Raw genomic sequence first — 17,488 nt, forward strand, 5'->3', positions numbered from 1 at the left:
TGTAAACACTGCACAGCCTAAAGATGTCCACTGTGCAGGAATTTGTCTTGGGGACACAGCTTGAAAAGTCAAGTGGAGGTTGTATGAAACTGTTGGGGAAAGTTAGGTGGAAATGGAGCCTGGTTCCTGTTGAGAACCTTTATGTGAAATTCTCCACAGTGTGTTCATCAGATGGCACACTTCCCCCTTCTGTTAACCTGGCTTTGCCCAGGATAACAGGGACTAAGGTGTCAGTGCTGCAGACAACGTGTGGCTGTAGTCCAAATCCAGTTTGTGACAACTCCAGGATGATGAAGTTATTGTATATCAAAGTTGGAGACATTGGAGTGTCAGAATGTTTGTCACTATGACAGTATTGTTCTGAACACATTTACAATATAATTATTACAGCCGGTTTGTATAGAGACACACAGCTTAATGGAAGCTAAGACTTTGACCTGTGTTATAAGACTTGACTCAAAGTTGGATGCGTAGAACCTGGGTATAATGTTATGAGGAGTTTGATTCCCTCATGTCATTTGTGAATTATGTGAATTTGCGCAACTTTTCCTTGTATGATGCTTAGGAAGTCTCTGAAGGACTTATGAAGCATATAGATAAATATATTCTCTTCCCTTCTTTACCTGTCTTGTGACAGGATTCTACTGGTTCTTTTAAAAGCTTTAAAACCTCCAATAAAATGAGCAATTTCAATATTTATTCCCTTTGTAATCTACTGTGTAACAGGCATTTGTTATCAGGTTGTTGAGTACTCTCAGTGCATGTCTCTGGTGTACCTTGCATCAACTCTAGGAAAGGGGCCACAAACCTATAGCACTATCAGAGTAAAGAATTGCATTGAGCTATCTAATAAGGAACTGAACACTACAGAAAACGAAATTAGACTGCATCTGTCCATTTTTGTGTATTACTGTCATACCTAGAATTGCATCCTTGCAGAAAGATACAGAAATACATCCCATGCTTAAAGGGTTTTCATTTAATCAGCAGTCGCTTTACTTGAGGGTGCATCTTTTTATGAAGGCCTCGTTGCCATTATAAGGGTTTTGTTGACTGATGATCTGGGTTTCTCTTTCTCTCAACAGAAATCTCAAGAAGCATCCATAACTTAGAAAGAACTCAATGTACGCAACAGAAAAGTGAATAAGAGGAGAATGACTGTTAAATCCAGCCCTTCAAAAAGGTAAGTCTCATTTAGATCCTCGGTAGAAAGAAACGGCTGAAAATAATCTATTTCATTTGAATTAAGGAAGCTGAGCATTGCGTAGCAACTTAAGAAAAACCCTCTTGACTTCCTGGAAACTGAAAGACTTTTTTTTGAAGAAGTAGTTGTCTCTGACATCACTGAACTGCATAGCGAGTTTGCGAGTGGTTAGTTGGGGTAACAGAGGAAGCAACTCCTTTACAGATAAGCAGGCAGTGCAATGTACGTGCCTAGTTATTCTCCTTTTTGGTTCGAGTTTTACTGAGAAATTCTTTTGCAGACAGATAACACTTATTTTACTTTCCAGAGAGAGACACATGCTGTTTCATAAGGATACGCCTGATTTCCAGAAATAACCATGTTTTTGTGGCTTAAACTCTTAGCGTTTGGCGTTGCATTTCTGAGGCAGGATGCTTTTGTCAAAGGTAGGTAGCAATTGATATTTCTTTCTCTCATTTTGATCCAATAGTGTCCTCTGTAGAAGTTAAACAAATGAAAAGCTTTTCAAAGTGGAGAAATAACATCTTTGTCCAGGAAACTAGAATACAACTATATGCAATGGTGTCAGAACCTAGATCAGGAAAATTGACACATACTGTACAAGGCTCAAATGTCCTCTGCATAGTCATACGCGAGAGTTTTAAGAATCATTTGAAAAAAAATTGTAGTTGTATTTGAAAAAGAATATATTTAGAACTCTTATGTGAACCTGCTCAATGCGATCTTTGTTTGCTTTTATTTCACAATTCAGTACTTTGTTTCTGTCTTTAAATTGTCCAAGAAAAAAAATCTTCTCATCTATTTTAGCCACTCCCTGATCTCAGAATCTGCTTACAGTTCCTCAAATTTTGATTTTCACTGCAGTGGGGTTAGTAAAAAGATCTAAACGTTGTAAGTTAATATGTGCAGTTGTGAAATTATTTGCTTTAGATAATTTTTTAAAATACGAATTATTTATGTATTTTATAAAAACTGCTTCTTAAAGAGCCTTCAAAATTTTTAATTTTCCATCTAATTACCCCACAGCAGGTGAATTTGTCACTTGATTTTTTTTAAATTTTTGTAAGAGAGTCCAAGAGACTGATCTCACAAAACATGCTAGATTTGACAGATAATGTGAGTAGCGAGAGAAGCAATTAATTTTGAGGTAATGCTTTATATGAAAACAAAAATGGACCTCTACTTAAGAAAATATTTTCTTGAAAAACACATGTAGCATTTTATGTATATATGCACCTTCCATCAGTTTAGTTAGTTAATGTATTTTGGGATAGTTGATGGCAGATGCAAAGGCTTTTCTCTAAAGTCATGTTCACCTTGAAAAGTAGCTCAAAACATATATCTTGAAATGGCAGGAAATTATATGCAGGGCTTAAACCTCTTTTCACATACATTGGATTTATGTATGGTTCTTTCATCATATCACTATAGTAGCTCCAGGTTTTTACTGATGTAAGCAAGAAAATGATCTGCCTTTAGTTGATAACCAGCTAAGAGCAGCATTTGAAGCCTGAACATTAGTTCACTTGCCCTTCAAAGTCTCTGAAGAGAGGCAGCACTGAATAAATCTGGTTGGTAGCTGTTGGATATTATAGGAAAACAAGTGAATGCTGTACTGTAGAGGACAAGAACAAAATCTCTTGCTTTTCCTGTCTTTTTTTTTTTAATCTGCTGTCCTACTTTCCTTTTTACAAGTCTTTCTAAGACTTCCCACTGCTCCCTTTTCTCCAGAAAGGGCAGGTTACTGTCTGTGCTCTCAGCCACCTCCACAGTCAGTCGATGTGTTAGCTAACAGAGAGGGCTGGAAGACAGAAAGAGGGATATTTTATTTCAAGTAATAGTGTTTTTTTTCCTCTGTCCACACACAGTAGGCTAGCTGGAGCTAGTTCCTTTCTACATACTTTTGCTAAACAGAAGATGCTCGAAGAAATGACAAGTTTTAACTTCTGACTAATACACTTAAAGCAATTAACAGTCTCATGCTGTAGTATCAAGTACTCAGCCTCACAGACCTTGTTTTCAAGATGTTGTTTGACACAGAGGTTGATTCTTCTGTCAGGGTGACAGAATCATTATAGTTCATCTTTGCTGTGTAGATTACTCTGCCATGTAGCTATGGACGACTGGGCGGTCTTCTGGGGGGGAGTTTGTTAATGGAAGAGCAACATTTGGAAAAGATGGTGTAGACTTTGGTCTTTTGCCATAAAAGCAAGAAAAATGTTCAGGTACTTGTTAGTAAATATTGGGTGGGCTGTAGGACTTGTTTTGTTATTACTATTACTATTGTTGTTATTTTCTAAGAGCCTACTGTACTTAGTCAATTTAAAAACCTAACAGGAGAAATATTAAGGTTGTTCAACCTGCACCACAAGCACAGACATCCTATAAAACATATCTCATTTCCTGTAATCACCAAGGCACTTATAAGAGCATCAAACTACACTAAAACAAAAAAAAAAAAAAGTCAGGAATATCTAGATTGTGCATGAAAGCCTTTTCACTATGCAAACAGGCTGAATAAAAGGCATGTATCCAGCTGCTTATCCTGGCAAGAAATAGATGAGTAGAGGAATTTGTGGATGTACCTATATGTACCAATATATGGAACCAATGAACACCAAACTTGGAGTTTGATCTGTCCTTTTAAACATTTCCCTGCTGAAACATCCCATTAAATTCATCACTGTTTTGTGTGTTGTTTGTGCAACACCAACCACAAAACAACCAAAAAAATACACACAGAAGAAAAACATTGCTTCCATATAGAAAAAAGAAATGTTTGCAGGACGAACATTTTTTTTTTTCCATTAGATCATTAAGTCAAGTTCCTTCCCCAGTCACTACAGAAGTATTAGCAATTTGACAACTTTCAAAAGACTTCACCCACTTGTAAGCCACTTCCTTTATGTCAGGAAGCTAAATAATTGCTTGATAGTTTGGGGTGTGACTTGTTTTTTTTCCAAGCTAAAAGTACCGAGTTTCAGGAGGCACATGAGGTCTCCATGCCCAAGAGCCTGGGAGGTTTCCACCTTTCCACCTGGAACTGTTGTGTTTCCTCTGCACAGTCATCCATGTCAGTACAGCTCATCCTGTGGCTTTGACTTTCTCTGAAAAGCTTTTTCACAGGTTGATCTATTCCTTTGGAAAGAGCTTGACAGACCTAAGTTTTGAGTAGTGGAACTCAGTAATATTGGCTTATTTTGTGTGTAGGGTAAAGATAAGGGGAATTCCTCTGGCAGGAGGATAGGTATTAAGGTAGTAGAAAGTTAAGTGAAGGCTTGAGAGCACTGCCTCTGATATTTTCCTCTTACGGATGCCACAGTGTAGGTTCTGTTCAGGTCTGTATCATATTTTTTTATTTTTAATAGAGGTACACTTAAGGCCTTCTGAAATACATACCTCAGAGTCCTACACCCAGGGACCTCTTAATTATTTGAAACAAATTCCCTGCTTTTCACATATTGCACAGTTCCAATACTGTATTCAAAATCAACCGAGACAGTTTGTGCATGCACAGAAGTGCAGGAAGCCCTGCTCACCTCCTGGGCTGGCCACATGCAAGCCAGTTCTAAACTGGAAGCTATTTAGTTTCATGATGTTGTACCTAAGCCACCAGCAGGACACATGTTAATTGGAGCACAGAAGTGTGCTGCACAATTTCTGGGCATGAATTAACTATCGATTTAGACCAAACATGTGATTCTTCTTTACTTGTTCACCTAGACCTGCACAAACATAATGAGCAGATGGCTGGGTTGTTGATGTACTACATTGATTATAACTGCAGATAGGGCAAGAGATGTCGGTTCTGGACTAATGGGTCTCATGGTCTTACATAGTATGGAAAAGGCATTTGCTAGTCATTCGGTATTCATGCACATCAGTATATTGACATACTGACAATATTTTAGAAGTATAGACCTAAAGCAGCAAAACTGCCATGCAGAGACCAGTTCTAAAGAAAATTCATTTCTCAGTGGTATGGTATGTTGGAACCACTTCTGTTAGTTTTAGTTTTAATTTGATGAACTTACATTTATATGTTTAGTTCTAAAGAACAAATCAACAATGAGTGGGTTAGTAACATTGCATTTATAATGAGATAAGGAAGAAGAACTGGGAGGAGGAAACAGGATGAAGTGACTTTTCAAAATGTTCCTACTATCAGGAATCAAACTCTGTTTTTCTGACTCCTGTGACCTATCTGCAGAGCTGCCTGCCTCCCTGGGAGCATGTGTGTGCATTAACCAAGTAGGTAGTCTCCACACTGAAATTGTGAATGCATTGTATATAGTGCATAAAAATTATTCTGTTTTGTTTTCCTGTGCAGCTGCATTGTGCTATATTCTGTACCATGCTGGGAGCAAGGATAGGAGAACAGTAGGCCATGAAAATGTTCTGTCCTCTGTTTATGTTCTCAATCTAGTTTTAAGAGTTAATATTCATGAGCATACATCTGGCCCACCAGGAAGGCAAAGCAAATTAACCCACAATGAACTCTCTGCTGTTAGGGCTTGACTTCTCTTTGTACTCATTCAACTACCTAATCTAGAGTTAGCTCGAGTGTCTCTGCATTACCACATGTTTTGCAGCACAGACTTGCCCTGAGTCTGACCACTGTCATTTCCCTGCATTTGGGTGGCTGTTCCTCCCATGCTGCCAGCCCCGGGCGTGAGGACCATGGGGGTGGCTGCAGAGATGACACCTGAAACAGCAGAGGAATGAGAGGCATTGTAGCAAAGTGCCATGTGCTGGGCAAGGCTTGCTAGCATGAGTTCAACTCCTTGTGGCTGCGAGAGAACTTTTGAACCCTGGCCAGAAGATGTGTTACAGATGTCACAGCCCAGGTAGGGCTGGCCTGGCAGACATGCCCTTTGAGCTGGCTGCTGGGGCTGTGACTGCCAGCCCTGCCTGTGGGACAGCGATGCCCCCTGAGCTCTGCTGCTTTCTGCATCCTGTCGAAATGTCCGTTGTTCACCTTTATTCATCTTTAATTGTATATAGCGAGAAATCAAGCAGTTTGTTCTTTCAGGCAAACTTGTGAAATACAGAGCATCCAAAAGTCGTTTGACAGAATAGTCTTTAAAGCTCTGTTTAGACCCTGAAGCACTTCTGTGCAAAAAACGGTAGAAAGTTTTAAAGTGATAGAACTCTTGACATCCTCCTGTAAATATCAAGATTAAAACAACAGATACAGTTGTGAAAGCTGTTTTTTTCCCTACAACTTTACTGTCTCTCGGACTGTTGTACTGTGTGTCCCAGTGTATTTCCAGGCTATCCATACAGTGAACACATCTTGTTCACTGGTGTTTCAGTAACTGTTACAGCATTTTATCTATTTCCAGGCTCCTTTCCCTTTCAAGTAAAGCAGTTTGGGGCCTTCAGTGCCAGGATTTTAGAAACTAGCTGTGAGCACTTCACTGCCAGCTTATATCATCCGTAGTGTTGGACAGCTAATAGGATCCACTTATTTTCTTTTATACCATTACCTTGCAGTACCGTTCTTCCAGTTATTCCCTCTGTGTCAGGGCCTCCTCGGCTAGCCTGCTTACTTAGGTTTCTATTCTCTAGTTTCAAAGACTTCTCTTACAATCTGTCTTCTCTTCATTCACAATCCCACCACCATGCACGAAGCCCCAGAGGTATCTTTTGTCGTGTATGAATGACTTTTTTTGTTGTTGCAAAAATGTGGACTTCCTGGAGCAATATTTTTAATTGCCTTTTGAAATATATTATTTTCCTGACAAAAAGAGAAATAATCAAACCAGCTATCTAGCAACAAAATGAAACCACACACTGAAGCTTTCTGTACAACATATAAGGAAACAGCATTTTGTTAAATGAAGCATATATGTCCTATATGAGCTGAAAGATTTGATGCTGGAGCAAATGTAGTACAATACAGGGCCTCAGCTGAGATTGTACAAAAATATATGGCTAGTAAAAACTTTCTGGGTAATCATATACATTGCAGAAGCTGTGAAATAAATATTTAAGATAATATTAGTCCCTGAACTGTTTCTGGATGCTTGTGAGTTAAGACATGAAGGTGGAAAAAAAGGTAAGATAAATGGCAGAGCATAGTCAGGCTTCTAGAGTAAGATCTAAGAGACAGAAGTCAGCTTCAATCTTGGCTGTCTCAGAAACTCAGTGTGAAGTGTCATTTCTCCAGATCTCAGTTTCATCATCTGTTAAGTTGGAGACAGTAATTTTTACCTTGTCAAAAAATGTAGAGTAATAATTCCTTAAATATTCTGAGGGATGCTTGTTTCTTGCAACCTGTAAACTACCACAAATTCATCTGAAGAAACTGGTTGTGCATTGGAGTATTTTGAATAGTGTATCTGAGCAAAGAAAATGAAAAGTAGGAAACAAATGACTTGTGCATAAATTTCTACCTTGTTCTCAGTCCTAAAGCACAGGTGTTGTCAGTGAAGAGTCTTACTTTTGTGCTGAGTAAAAACAACCCATACTTTGCTTAATTTCAGCAAATCTGAAATTCTCTGTAACGTGGTCCTGTAAACTGTAGTCTCCATTTAAACCAATGTCGGGCAAAATAACTGAAGTTGATAAAAAAGTTCTTGTGAGACACAAGAACAGAACTGCCGTATTTTCCCTTCTGGTGTCTACAGATGAGATGAGAAGGTGTGCTAAATGGACCATAGCTGCCAAAGGCTTTATGTTACAAAGCATCCTCCAGACTTAGGGGTAAATACAATAGTGAGCCCGTCCAGTAAATTAGATGTTTGAGGAGTTTCAGTAAATAAACATAAACCAACCATTCTAGGGAGATGCAGGCCAGGCTCTGTCAGCATGTGATTTAAAATCACATGGCTGCATAATAGAAGGAAAGATGATCAATGTTGCAACTGCAGCACTTTAGTTAATCTTCTTGAGATAGACCTCAGATGTGTCAAATGAATGCAGAATCACATGCACATACACCTCAGAGAAGTCATTTGGTTGTAATGAGTTTTGGATAGAGTATCTGAAGGATTTCTTTATTCATATCACTCTTGGAAAACTTTGAATGAAAATTAAAGATATATTTTTAAAATTATGTGTAATTTTTTTACTTGGTCCCTGATGGCAGTGAGAGATTGTTACCGTAGGTGTCTCATAAGCAATATATGAGTTCCCTCATCTCCAAATAATGTGTGTGAATGTGCATGCCAGTACCATCTATTTGTGTGTGTGAGTGGAAGTATAATATTTATGATTCTTGAGACTGCCCAATCAGTACACGAAAATACTTGGCCTTATTTGCAGTTTCATTAGTTGTCCTGCGCTCAACTGTCCTGCCTTAAAAGAGCTGAAGACTTCTCTACATCCTTCACACACCTGCAGTCTAGTGTGTCAGTCTGAAGTATGAAATGTGGTTGAGGTCTGGGGGAAAGAGGTGAAACAGCAGTAAGAAATATGTGTTAGTACAACTTAGTAGCATTTGTGATTTTCCTGTCCTAGTCTGCTAATCAAATGACTTAGAAATAAAGGTTTCTGTGAGGCACCCAGTGCACTCATTCTCACTCATAGAAAATGTCAGGAACACTAACAGCTTAACCCAGTGTCAACTTACATACTTAAAGTTCGTAAGGTTTACAGTAGAATGGTGCTGAATACAAGGGAGGCAATTAAAGGAAATGAATGTGAGATCTGTAAAGTTATTTATTCTTGATATAATGGAGTACTTACAGGTTTTCTAATACTCTGAGGTGAAACCTTAATAAAATCCAGTAATGCATGGCCTCCTGAATTTAGCACTTTATACTTTCCTGAAGGTGGGCTAGTTTGGCCATGAGGATTTAGAAAAATAGATACATTTTAATATGTAGTAAGATAGTATTTATAGAGGCATACCAGTTATGGAAATCTCACCTACAGATGCCTTTTCAGTCAACACAGGATGTATTGATTTGTTAGAAATCATAGAATAGTTCAGGAGAAAAAGTCCCACAAAAATTCCAAGATTTGGGGATCAGATTACTCCAAAAGCTAATAAAAAACGGCAGCTGCATTTATCTTCCTGCTGCGGTTAATGCTAGGCTTAAGGGCCTGCTAAGACTCAGTTTTGCACCACCATGAAAAAACAGGCAAGTGTTTGGTGCAGTAGCTTTTGTGTTAGTGTTGGGAGCAGAGGCATTTACAACGTGGAAGTGATTCTGCTCCAGGCATATCAACAAGTGTGTCGTCATTGCAGGAGGGTGCCTTAAATGGCAAGGGAAGGATTGTTTGCAAACCACAGCTTCTGAAAAACACTCTTCACTGAGCAATGAAGACATTTTAATAACACTGAGCGTGTCAGATATGCCATTTTGGCTGCTCTTTCTACAGCTGGTGCTCTCTGTTTGTCTTTGCAACAGAATTTCTGCTCACCTAAGTCTCACCTCAGTGTTGATGTCAGTGGAAAGTCTGGAAAGACTTTCAAGTGTCTTATAGGATTTATTTTATCCTTTTGTGTATGTTTGTTTTGTTTTAGGTTTGTTGTTGTGGGTTTTTTTTTCTGTATTTTGTTGTCTTTCTTTGGCTTTGTGGTAGAACAGGAAAATCAATCCACTTGTTTTTATTTTTAACCTACTAGGGCTCTTTAAACTCAAAGTTCTGCTTTCTTGTTACCTTCCTTGAGAAAGCTCTTAGGACGAGACACCCCCAGTTTTGGCTATAAGCTCCAAAACACTTGAGAACTATGGGTTGTTTTTTTTTTTTTGTAGCAATCACCAGATTTTCAGAAGACCTCTATGTATTGGTCACTGAGACGATGTGAAAAATTGCAGTGTGCAGCTGCAAGTTAACATTTTCTGCAAGTTTTTCTGAAAGTGTGAATATGGAACACTTGGGAAATCAGGAAGAAGCTTTTCCTGTGCGTGTGTGACTGTCTGGCCTGTGAGGACAGCAGGGCTAATGACCACAGTCATGATCAAACGTTCTTGTTGGGCCCAGTGCTGTATAAACGCAGGATGAAATATGATCTTTGTCTCAAAGGGTTTATGAGCTGATCCTGGACAGCATTGATACTTCTTAAAAAGGAGTGGTGTAGTGGCAAGAGGAAAGACAAGTAAGGGAAAAAAGTAATGGTAGTGTATGTGCCCAGCTGAAGAGCTTGCATAATCCCTTGGCTATTTATTTCTTTTTCTCAGAAAGTGACATACAGCATCTTATTTAAAGCAACATACGACTGAATAAGTTACTGCCTGGATCCAAAACAAACTTTCCTGCATAGGTCCATGTATTACAGGTCTCACACTGTGCTCTTATAACTTCTTTATGTGACAACTGATGCACATATTCCAGGAAAATAACTCTTAATGACAGAACTACTGTCAGTGAAAACTTACAGGGCTCCAAAGCTGCTCTCTTGCTATATTGAAACACTAAAAAGTCAGGTCACATACAAAGGTGCTATATTTATTTCCAATTATTATTTTCTCCAGCTGTTTAATCTTCTCATTAACATATTGCATTCTCTCACCAGTGAGTGAAATACAATAAACAAACAACAGAATGTGTGGATGATGTGTTGCAGACACACATGTATTCACTCTCTTGTATGGGAAAGCATATAATCTCACCCCTCTGATTCTCAATTCTTGTAGCAGGCACTCTGTCTGCAGGAGACGGGCTAATGTGAACCACGTCTGGATATGAAGGAGAGGGACCACATTCAGTTCAGAAATTTTTTATGTTGCTTTTAGTGTTCTCATACCTAAATGCTCATAAATAGCAATAACAATAATAAATTAATTTTGACCTGTAATTAATCTAACAGATTTACTTAGACTGAAAAAAAAAATCACGCTATAACTCTTTTTCTTCAAACAAGCAAGAAGGAAAAATATACAGAACTTATCTTCAGGGCTGCACAGGATGACATCAAGTTTCCTGAATATCAGATGGTGGACTCTCTAGACACAAGCTTTGGGAGTTGCCTAAAATTAATTCAGGTTTGACCTGGTTCCATATTACTGTATAGGATATTTATTGAAATATTTATTGAATTCTACAGAGGGGGCTTTTTTGGTGGAATTGGTTGTGATTCATTTGTTGAGCTGGAATTCAGGGTCAAAAGGACTTCTGAGTTCTAGATGGCTGGAAGTTTTAGTGAAAAGATTCTGCTGTGAAATGCTAAGGGCTTGGAATGGCTGTGTTTGCTGTTACAGTAGTTGGTCATGAAATACAGCTGTGAGTAGAGTCTTGACTGAAGGTCACGTATTGATTAATAACTGTTTAATAATATTACCTTTCTGTAAAATCTGAGCTCTTTCTGTTATATCAGCTTGTCTGTGTGGCAGTGAGCAACCATAGGTAGCAGTAAACAGGTATGTAACTCTACATTGCTTTTTAAAAAAATCACTTAAAATCTTTATGATAGTTTTTTAAAAACACTTCAATGATTGACGGAGTGATAAATCTTTTAATTTATGGCTGATGTTAGACCTTTACAGTGGTAGTGTATGCAATTGGCATCTTTATAGTGAATTTTTCTGTAGTTACACGAATAAGATTCAGAAAGAAGTTCTGATCAGATATGAAGCCAACTGAGGGGAGATCAGTGTTGTGGGACAATGAGTCAGGATGTGATGGTACAGATATTACTACTCTAAAGCATCAGAGGAAGGGACTGAGATGGCAGTGGGGAGCAGAGCAGCTGAAAGGAAGAGGAGACAGAAAGACATAAAAAACTGTTAGAAAGCTTCTGTGTCACGCTGCAAGGCCTGAGGTAGGAACCAAAGTCCCCGAGTTTCACCACTCCTGTGCTGTGAGCAAGTGTCTGCAAAACTCATTGATAAATGTCTTATAGCACTGTCTGACACAAAAAGAGAAAATGTCCTAATGCTATTGGCACCCCCTAACCCCAAGGGGCGGATCTGAGCGAGGAGATCCACACATCCCAGTCCTGCTGATAAAGCCTGGGGAAAGCAGCATTGTGCCCTTTCATAGAGTCTCTGATTGTTTTTTTGAGGGTGGAGGATGTTTTTAAAAACTAAGAAATCATGTGTACAGAGTGACATGAATTTTGCAAATCTAAGTACCCAGTTTTCAGGAAGCAGCCTTGTCTCAATATCTTATGGAAATTTTTGATGTCACATACCGCTTTTCCACTACAGGATCCTCCTCTCTTTGTAGAGAATGAAAATACATTCAGCATATTATTATATCTGTGTTGCTCCATGTATAGTTCTGGCTGTGTTTATGGAATTACTGTTCAAAACTTTCTGCAGCTATAAATATTAGTTTCTTCTTAAGCTTTTTGGTGATGGTACTTATCTTTTGTAGCTAAGTACCACACACAGATTTTCATATTGTAATGACAAAATGATCCAAAGAGAAAATCAATCTATTGATTCAGAAAGCTTAATCTGAGACAAGCACCATACTCTTTAAAGCACCCCTTCAATTAATTTGCAGTTTGGAAATGTCACCACTTTTGCAAATTGGATTGGTACAATTAAGATAAGAACCTGTCAAACACAGAACAATTATTAATGACTGCTGTATGGAAAATTAGTATAAGTAGATCTTGGAACATGATACAAGAATTCTGTGAAGAGCTGGAGCATAATCCTGTTACCTAAACAAGCATTTTACTACTTAGCTCTGGGGTCTCTTTAGTTTTTGCGGTCCCTGCCTCACTAACTCCATGGCTCATGCAGCACGTTAGCCCTGCAGGTAAAAAGTATCCTCACCACGTGCTCTGGAGTGTCTCTGTGCTGCACCAAAGAACAGTCTGCCATCACAGAATGAAAGAGCTCGGTGACTGTCCATAAGTCTTAGGAAAGGAAAAGAACTAGGGCTTTGCACTGGCAATACCAATGCACATTTGCTGACTCTTGAATAATTACCTCTGGTACCTAGACAGTGTCTTTTGGGACAGCTTAATTTTATTATAAAGTAGCCATCGTTGGTTTTTTGTTTTTGTTGGTTTGTTTATTTTTGCTGTTTGTGGTTTTTTGTTTGTTTGTTTTTGTTGAAACACCTAGTAAGGTCCAGTTAAACATTCAGTTCTTCGCAGGAGTATAGCACCACACCTGCCACATTCCTGCACCCCTTGACCAAGGGGAACCCATTGGCAGCTTTCTTTCCTACTTATTTCTGAGGATTACAATTGTTTCTATTGTATTTATGTCCATGAAAGTGACTTGCATTGTGTTAGTGTTACCATTATTTTGTGTTGTTTTCCATTGTTGTTATCAAAATGGACATTGCATTGTTGATATCATTGATTTGACAAAGGGCTTTAAATGTTGTTTTGTGAGGCTTTCCTCCTTTTTGCGAAAAGGAATGAAACATATTAAAGTAGATGCCACATTTCAAGTAGATAATGTGAATGTTGATAACATTTATAACGATCTTCACAGGAAATGCAAAACGTGTTAAGTTTCAGTTTGGATGAATGGCAGTATAATTCCCATTTAATAGAGCACGGAATTGAGTTAGAAGTAGGAGGGAGATCATACTGAACAATGATTGCATTGTATCTGTTTTGAGGTGTAGCCTTTATTTTTCTATTCTTAATCAGCACCAGCATTTGTGAGGTGGATGTTGCTAGGAAATTTAAGTGGAAAATATTTGATGTCTTTTCTCAGGTGTAGGAGAAGTTTGAGAAGAAAAAAGAAAACTGATTTGTTGCCTGTTTCACGTCTTTGTAAGTTGAGACATCAAGCAGATTTTGAGTTACTGCTCTAATGCCAAGACAAGAATGAAGTAATAAAAGAAAATAATTTAGTCTCTTTGGGTGACGTTTGGATCCCTGCAGCACAAACTGATTTCAGTCTTTCTAATAGCAGCCAGGACTAGTGCAGAGCTTAGCTCTGCCCACGAGTTAGCCACTACCCACTGACTTGCTGCTTAGTCCCTTGTCTCCTGTCACCAACTCCAAAGCCAGGGAAGAGCTGGATGGGGGGTCAGCATTGAGAGAAGCTGTGGAATCTGATAAGATTGTAATGCTGAGCACATTTATAGTAATGGAAATAATGTCCTTCATTTTCTCAGTGATTATTTCTGATTCATTTTGAGGGAGAAGGACTAACACTCTTGAACTGATTCATCGAGATAGGTAGCATCTTTGTCTCTAGATGAGTATGGAAAATTACCTGACCTTTGATGGATATTTTGATAAAAGCAGACACACAGGCCTAGGCTGAGTTTCCAGGAAGTGTAGGCAGAATACTATCATTCTTCCACTTATAACAAAGATTAAAGGCAATTCTTGAAAGGGAGGGGGAGAAATTCTTGCTCAGAGAAGTTGCTGAGGATGTCTCTCTTCTCCAGAGAGTTAGCATATTGTTGCAAAATGAATGCAGAGGGGAAGAAAAAATGTCTAATTAAGAAATGTCATTCTTTTTCCAGGCAGGAAGGCATCTCATTCATCTTAATAATGGTTAGAGCTGCACTACTGAAATTATTATAGTGCCCCTTCTGAAATTCTTACCTGGAGAAGCTTTCAAACTGTGTGAGAGTTTTGCCTGAGAAAAAATAGCTTGTCTTTAAAATAAACATTAGTGAGATTTTACTCATTTTACTTATTTAAATCTGTGCCTTTGAGAAAGCGAAGAGTTATTTTACAATACATCACTATCAAGCTGGACACACAAGGCTTGATTCCTCAAGCAGCATCCAGAATTCCCAAACCTTTAATGGGATTACAGTTCTTTATAGCCTGTGGTTTTAAGTAAGTAAGTAGAAAGACAATAATTCTTCTTAAATGCCAAAGGGTTTAGAATAGTTTTCTGCGATCAGGAATCTACCTGAACTTTGGTTATTTCATACATGTACAAGGGGTTTTGAGTGAAACATCATGTCAGTGGCCATCATTTTTATCTTCTAGATGAGACAAATAAATGTAATTTCCTTAAAACATCCATAGAACATTTTTCATTACAATATTGCCTTGCAAAATATTTGTGTCATTAGAAGGAAAATTATGTATTTGCAGAAATCAGGTCACATATTTATTTTAGAAAGTGCTGCTAAACATTAAAGGAGATGCAAAAGAGCCTTGGGACACCTGTTCATCACAGTAAATTGGCACTTTATAGAGCTGATATCAAATATTTCTGCTTCATAAATGGACTTCAATGCACTTTTATAAATATCTTGCTGTTACACAGAGCTCAAAACACTTTAGCGAAGAAAAGTCATTATTGCCAGGTTAAATGGAAACAGATCCTGAGAGCTGACTTCTAAAAGGTCACCTGGAAAGTTGTTGGACAAAAAGAAATACTCTGGAACTTTTGTTGCATAAGAAGCCAAAAAAAAAAGGAGGGGAAATGAAGACAAAAGAAGGAACATTTTTTAATTCAAACTTTTAAGTTGTTTTGTAGCAAACTCAAGCAAAAAGTCATATTGCACAAAGGAAAACAAGAGGAGAGTGTAACATTGATTACCATGCAAAACAAACCATTTATTTAATGAATCTTGTTAGTCAATCAGCAAAGTGGTGGGAGGAGCTAGGTGAAGAAATCCTGGGTTTGACCTTCTGTGTAAAGTACTTGCCACCCTAGCAAAGAGTAGACACAAGAACTTAATCTGCTATTCAGCAAAGACTAGCAGAGGAAGACATGAGGGTATTAATCCTTCTTCCTGGGAGAAGATTGCTGTCAGCTTCAAAAGAAAATTTCTGCCTACTTCAGGCAGGGGTATCACACTGAAGCACAAACAAAGGGTTGCTTGGACAGTTGGGGAAGATTAAAGGTGGTACCTTTTGGATGTTTTGGAGCATGAGCATGAGTAAATCAAGAGCAGAGAATTACCAATAAGGCCCTAGCAATTTTGCAGCAAGAGTCAGTACGTTTAGTAGCTGTGTTTAATTTTATGATCTGGAAATATTGTGGTACTGCAGGAGGCAAATGGACTTGAGAATTAACATGATCAAGACACTAACAAGAGGTGTTAGCGAGGCAGATTTCTATATGGTTACCATCTCCTCTCCTTCTAAAAGAAATCCAAACCCAAAATCAAAACAGTTCAGCTGTGCTGATGATGCAGCCTCCTAATCTGTGTCTTGGGTCAGAGCTACACATCTCTTTGAGTCCTGTTTCACAATCTGTGCCCATAAAATGGTATTTTCACTGGAGGTGAAAGGTGTTGCAGAGCGTGCGTGGTTGCAGCGTTGGTGCAGTCACAGAGGCAGATGAGAAGTCTCACTACCGGAAATGTGATCGTTAGGGAAATGATTTGTCAAAATTCATTGTAATGCCATATTTCAGAACAAAAAATGTTTCAAAGCTTTTAGCTCAGAAACAAATTCAAAACCAAATCCCTATGACTTCTCATACTGCAACAGGAGATTTCACTCATAATGAAGATCGTTGGGAATGACTGACAGTGTGTGATGCTGAGTATTTCAAGTGTTGGATGTTGATTTCTTGTTCACAGATTTCATCTAGGAGCTTCACAGTGTAGTTGTTGGAGAAGAAAACAGTTCTGTTGCAAATACATCCTAGCTTGGTCTTTCTGCTCATTATCTTTCTAGTACACTGGCTTTTCATATGCTTGCTATTGCTACAATATACAAAATGCTTTCTGAGTTTCAGTTTTCTGATGATTTTTTGCTAAAAATAATTAGATTTGATGTTTTAAGTGTCTAGCGCTTACAATCTTCCTGGTGCATATTGCTTTTGATGCAATAATTAATGTAGTGATCAAAATGGCGAGCACCAGCCCAACTCATGCTTCATCGCAGGTGAAGCCTTGCTACAAGGAAATTAGAAGAAGTTGAAAAGATTTCTTAAATTTTCTCAACTCAGACAGGAGTTGTCTGTATGCAACAGAAAAAAAACCAAACAACATAGGGTTTAAACATGATACAGTACAGATTCCCCAGATCTGGGGGGATTTAAAGGATTCTCTGGAGATGCAAGGCTTGTTCATCTTCTGCAAAACCCAATTCCTGCCACTTTCTTGGCTTACAGGGCCAGAGGCAATTCAAGGACACATCTAGGTCCATTGCACTAGCTTCGTACTGTCAGCAGACTAATAATTCATCAGGATGAACTTTCTGTATTTCTTTATATAAATATACCTTTAATCCAGGGTAGGAAGCCTTATTTTCAGTGGTACTTATCATCTGTTTATCAGGGCAACTTCATTGAAATTGACTTATTTTTCACTGTTCTCTAATTTTTGTAATTCTGTTAAGCAGACAGAAAGAATTTTTGTTTGTTGCTGGTTTGGGGGCGGGGGGGTGTGTGTGGATTTTTGTCTGTTTTTTAATTTAAAGAAAGTGTATTGATAAGAATCTCTTTCAAAAGCTTAATAATGCAAGCTAGGAAATAAAAAGGTCCTTAA

The 17,488-nt window shown here is 38.3% G+C and overlaps 1 protein-coding gene across 38 annotated transcripts in view; it reads left to right on the forward strand.

Annotated features, from left to right (window-relative positions):
• Positions 1 to 17,488, forward strand: part of PTPRC (protein tyrosine phosphatase receptor type C) — a 114,613-nt gene that overhangs the window by 50,250 nt on the left and 46,875 nt on the right. For 25 of the 38 annotated variants that reach the window (XM_005498793.4, XM_065072362.1, XM_065072365.1 and 22 more), the window contains exons 1-2: positions 1,272 to 1,426; positions 1,512 to 1,629. In XM_005498793.4, the coding sequence (XP_005498850.2) occupies positions 1,563 to 1,629 (67 nt within the window). In that variant the 5' untranslated portion in view covers positions 1,272 to 1,426; positions 1,512 to 1,562. The other 13 variants (XM_065072392.1, XM_065072367.1, XM_065072369.1 and 10 more) reach the window with 7 other exon arrangements.

This window comes from Columba livia, chromosome 8, assembly GCF_036013475.1.
Source record: "Columba livia isolate bColLiv1 breed racing homer chromosome 8, bColLiv1.pat.W.v2, whole genome shotgun sequence".
Lineage (NCBI taxonomy): Eukaryota > Metazoa > Chordata > Aves > Columbiformes > Columbidae > Columba > Columba livia.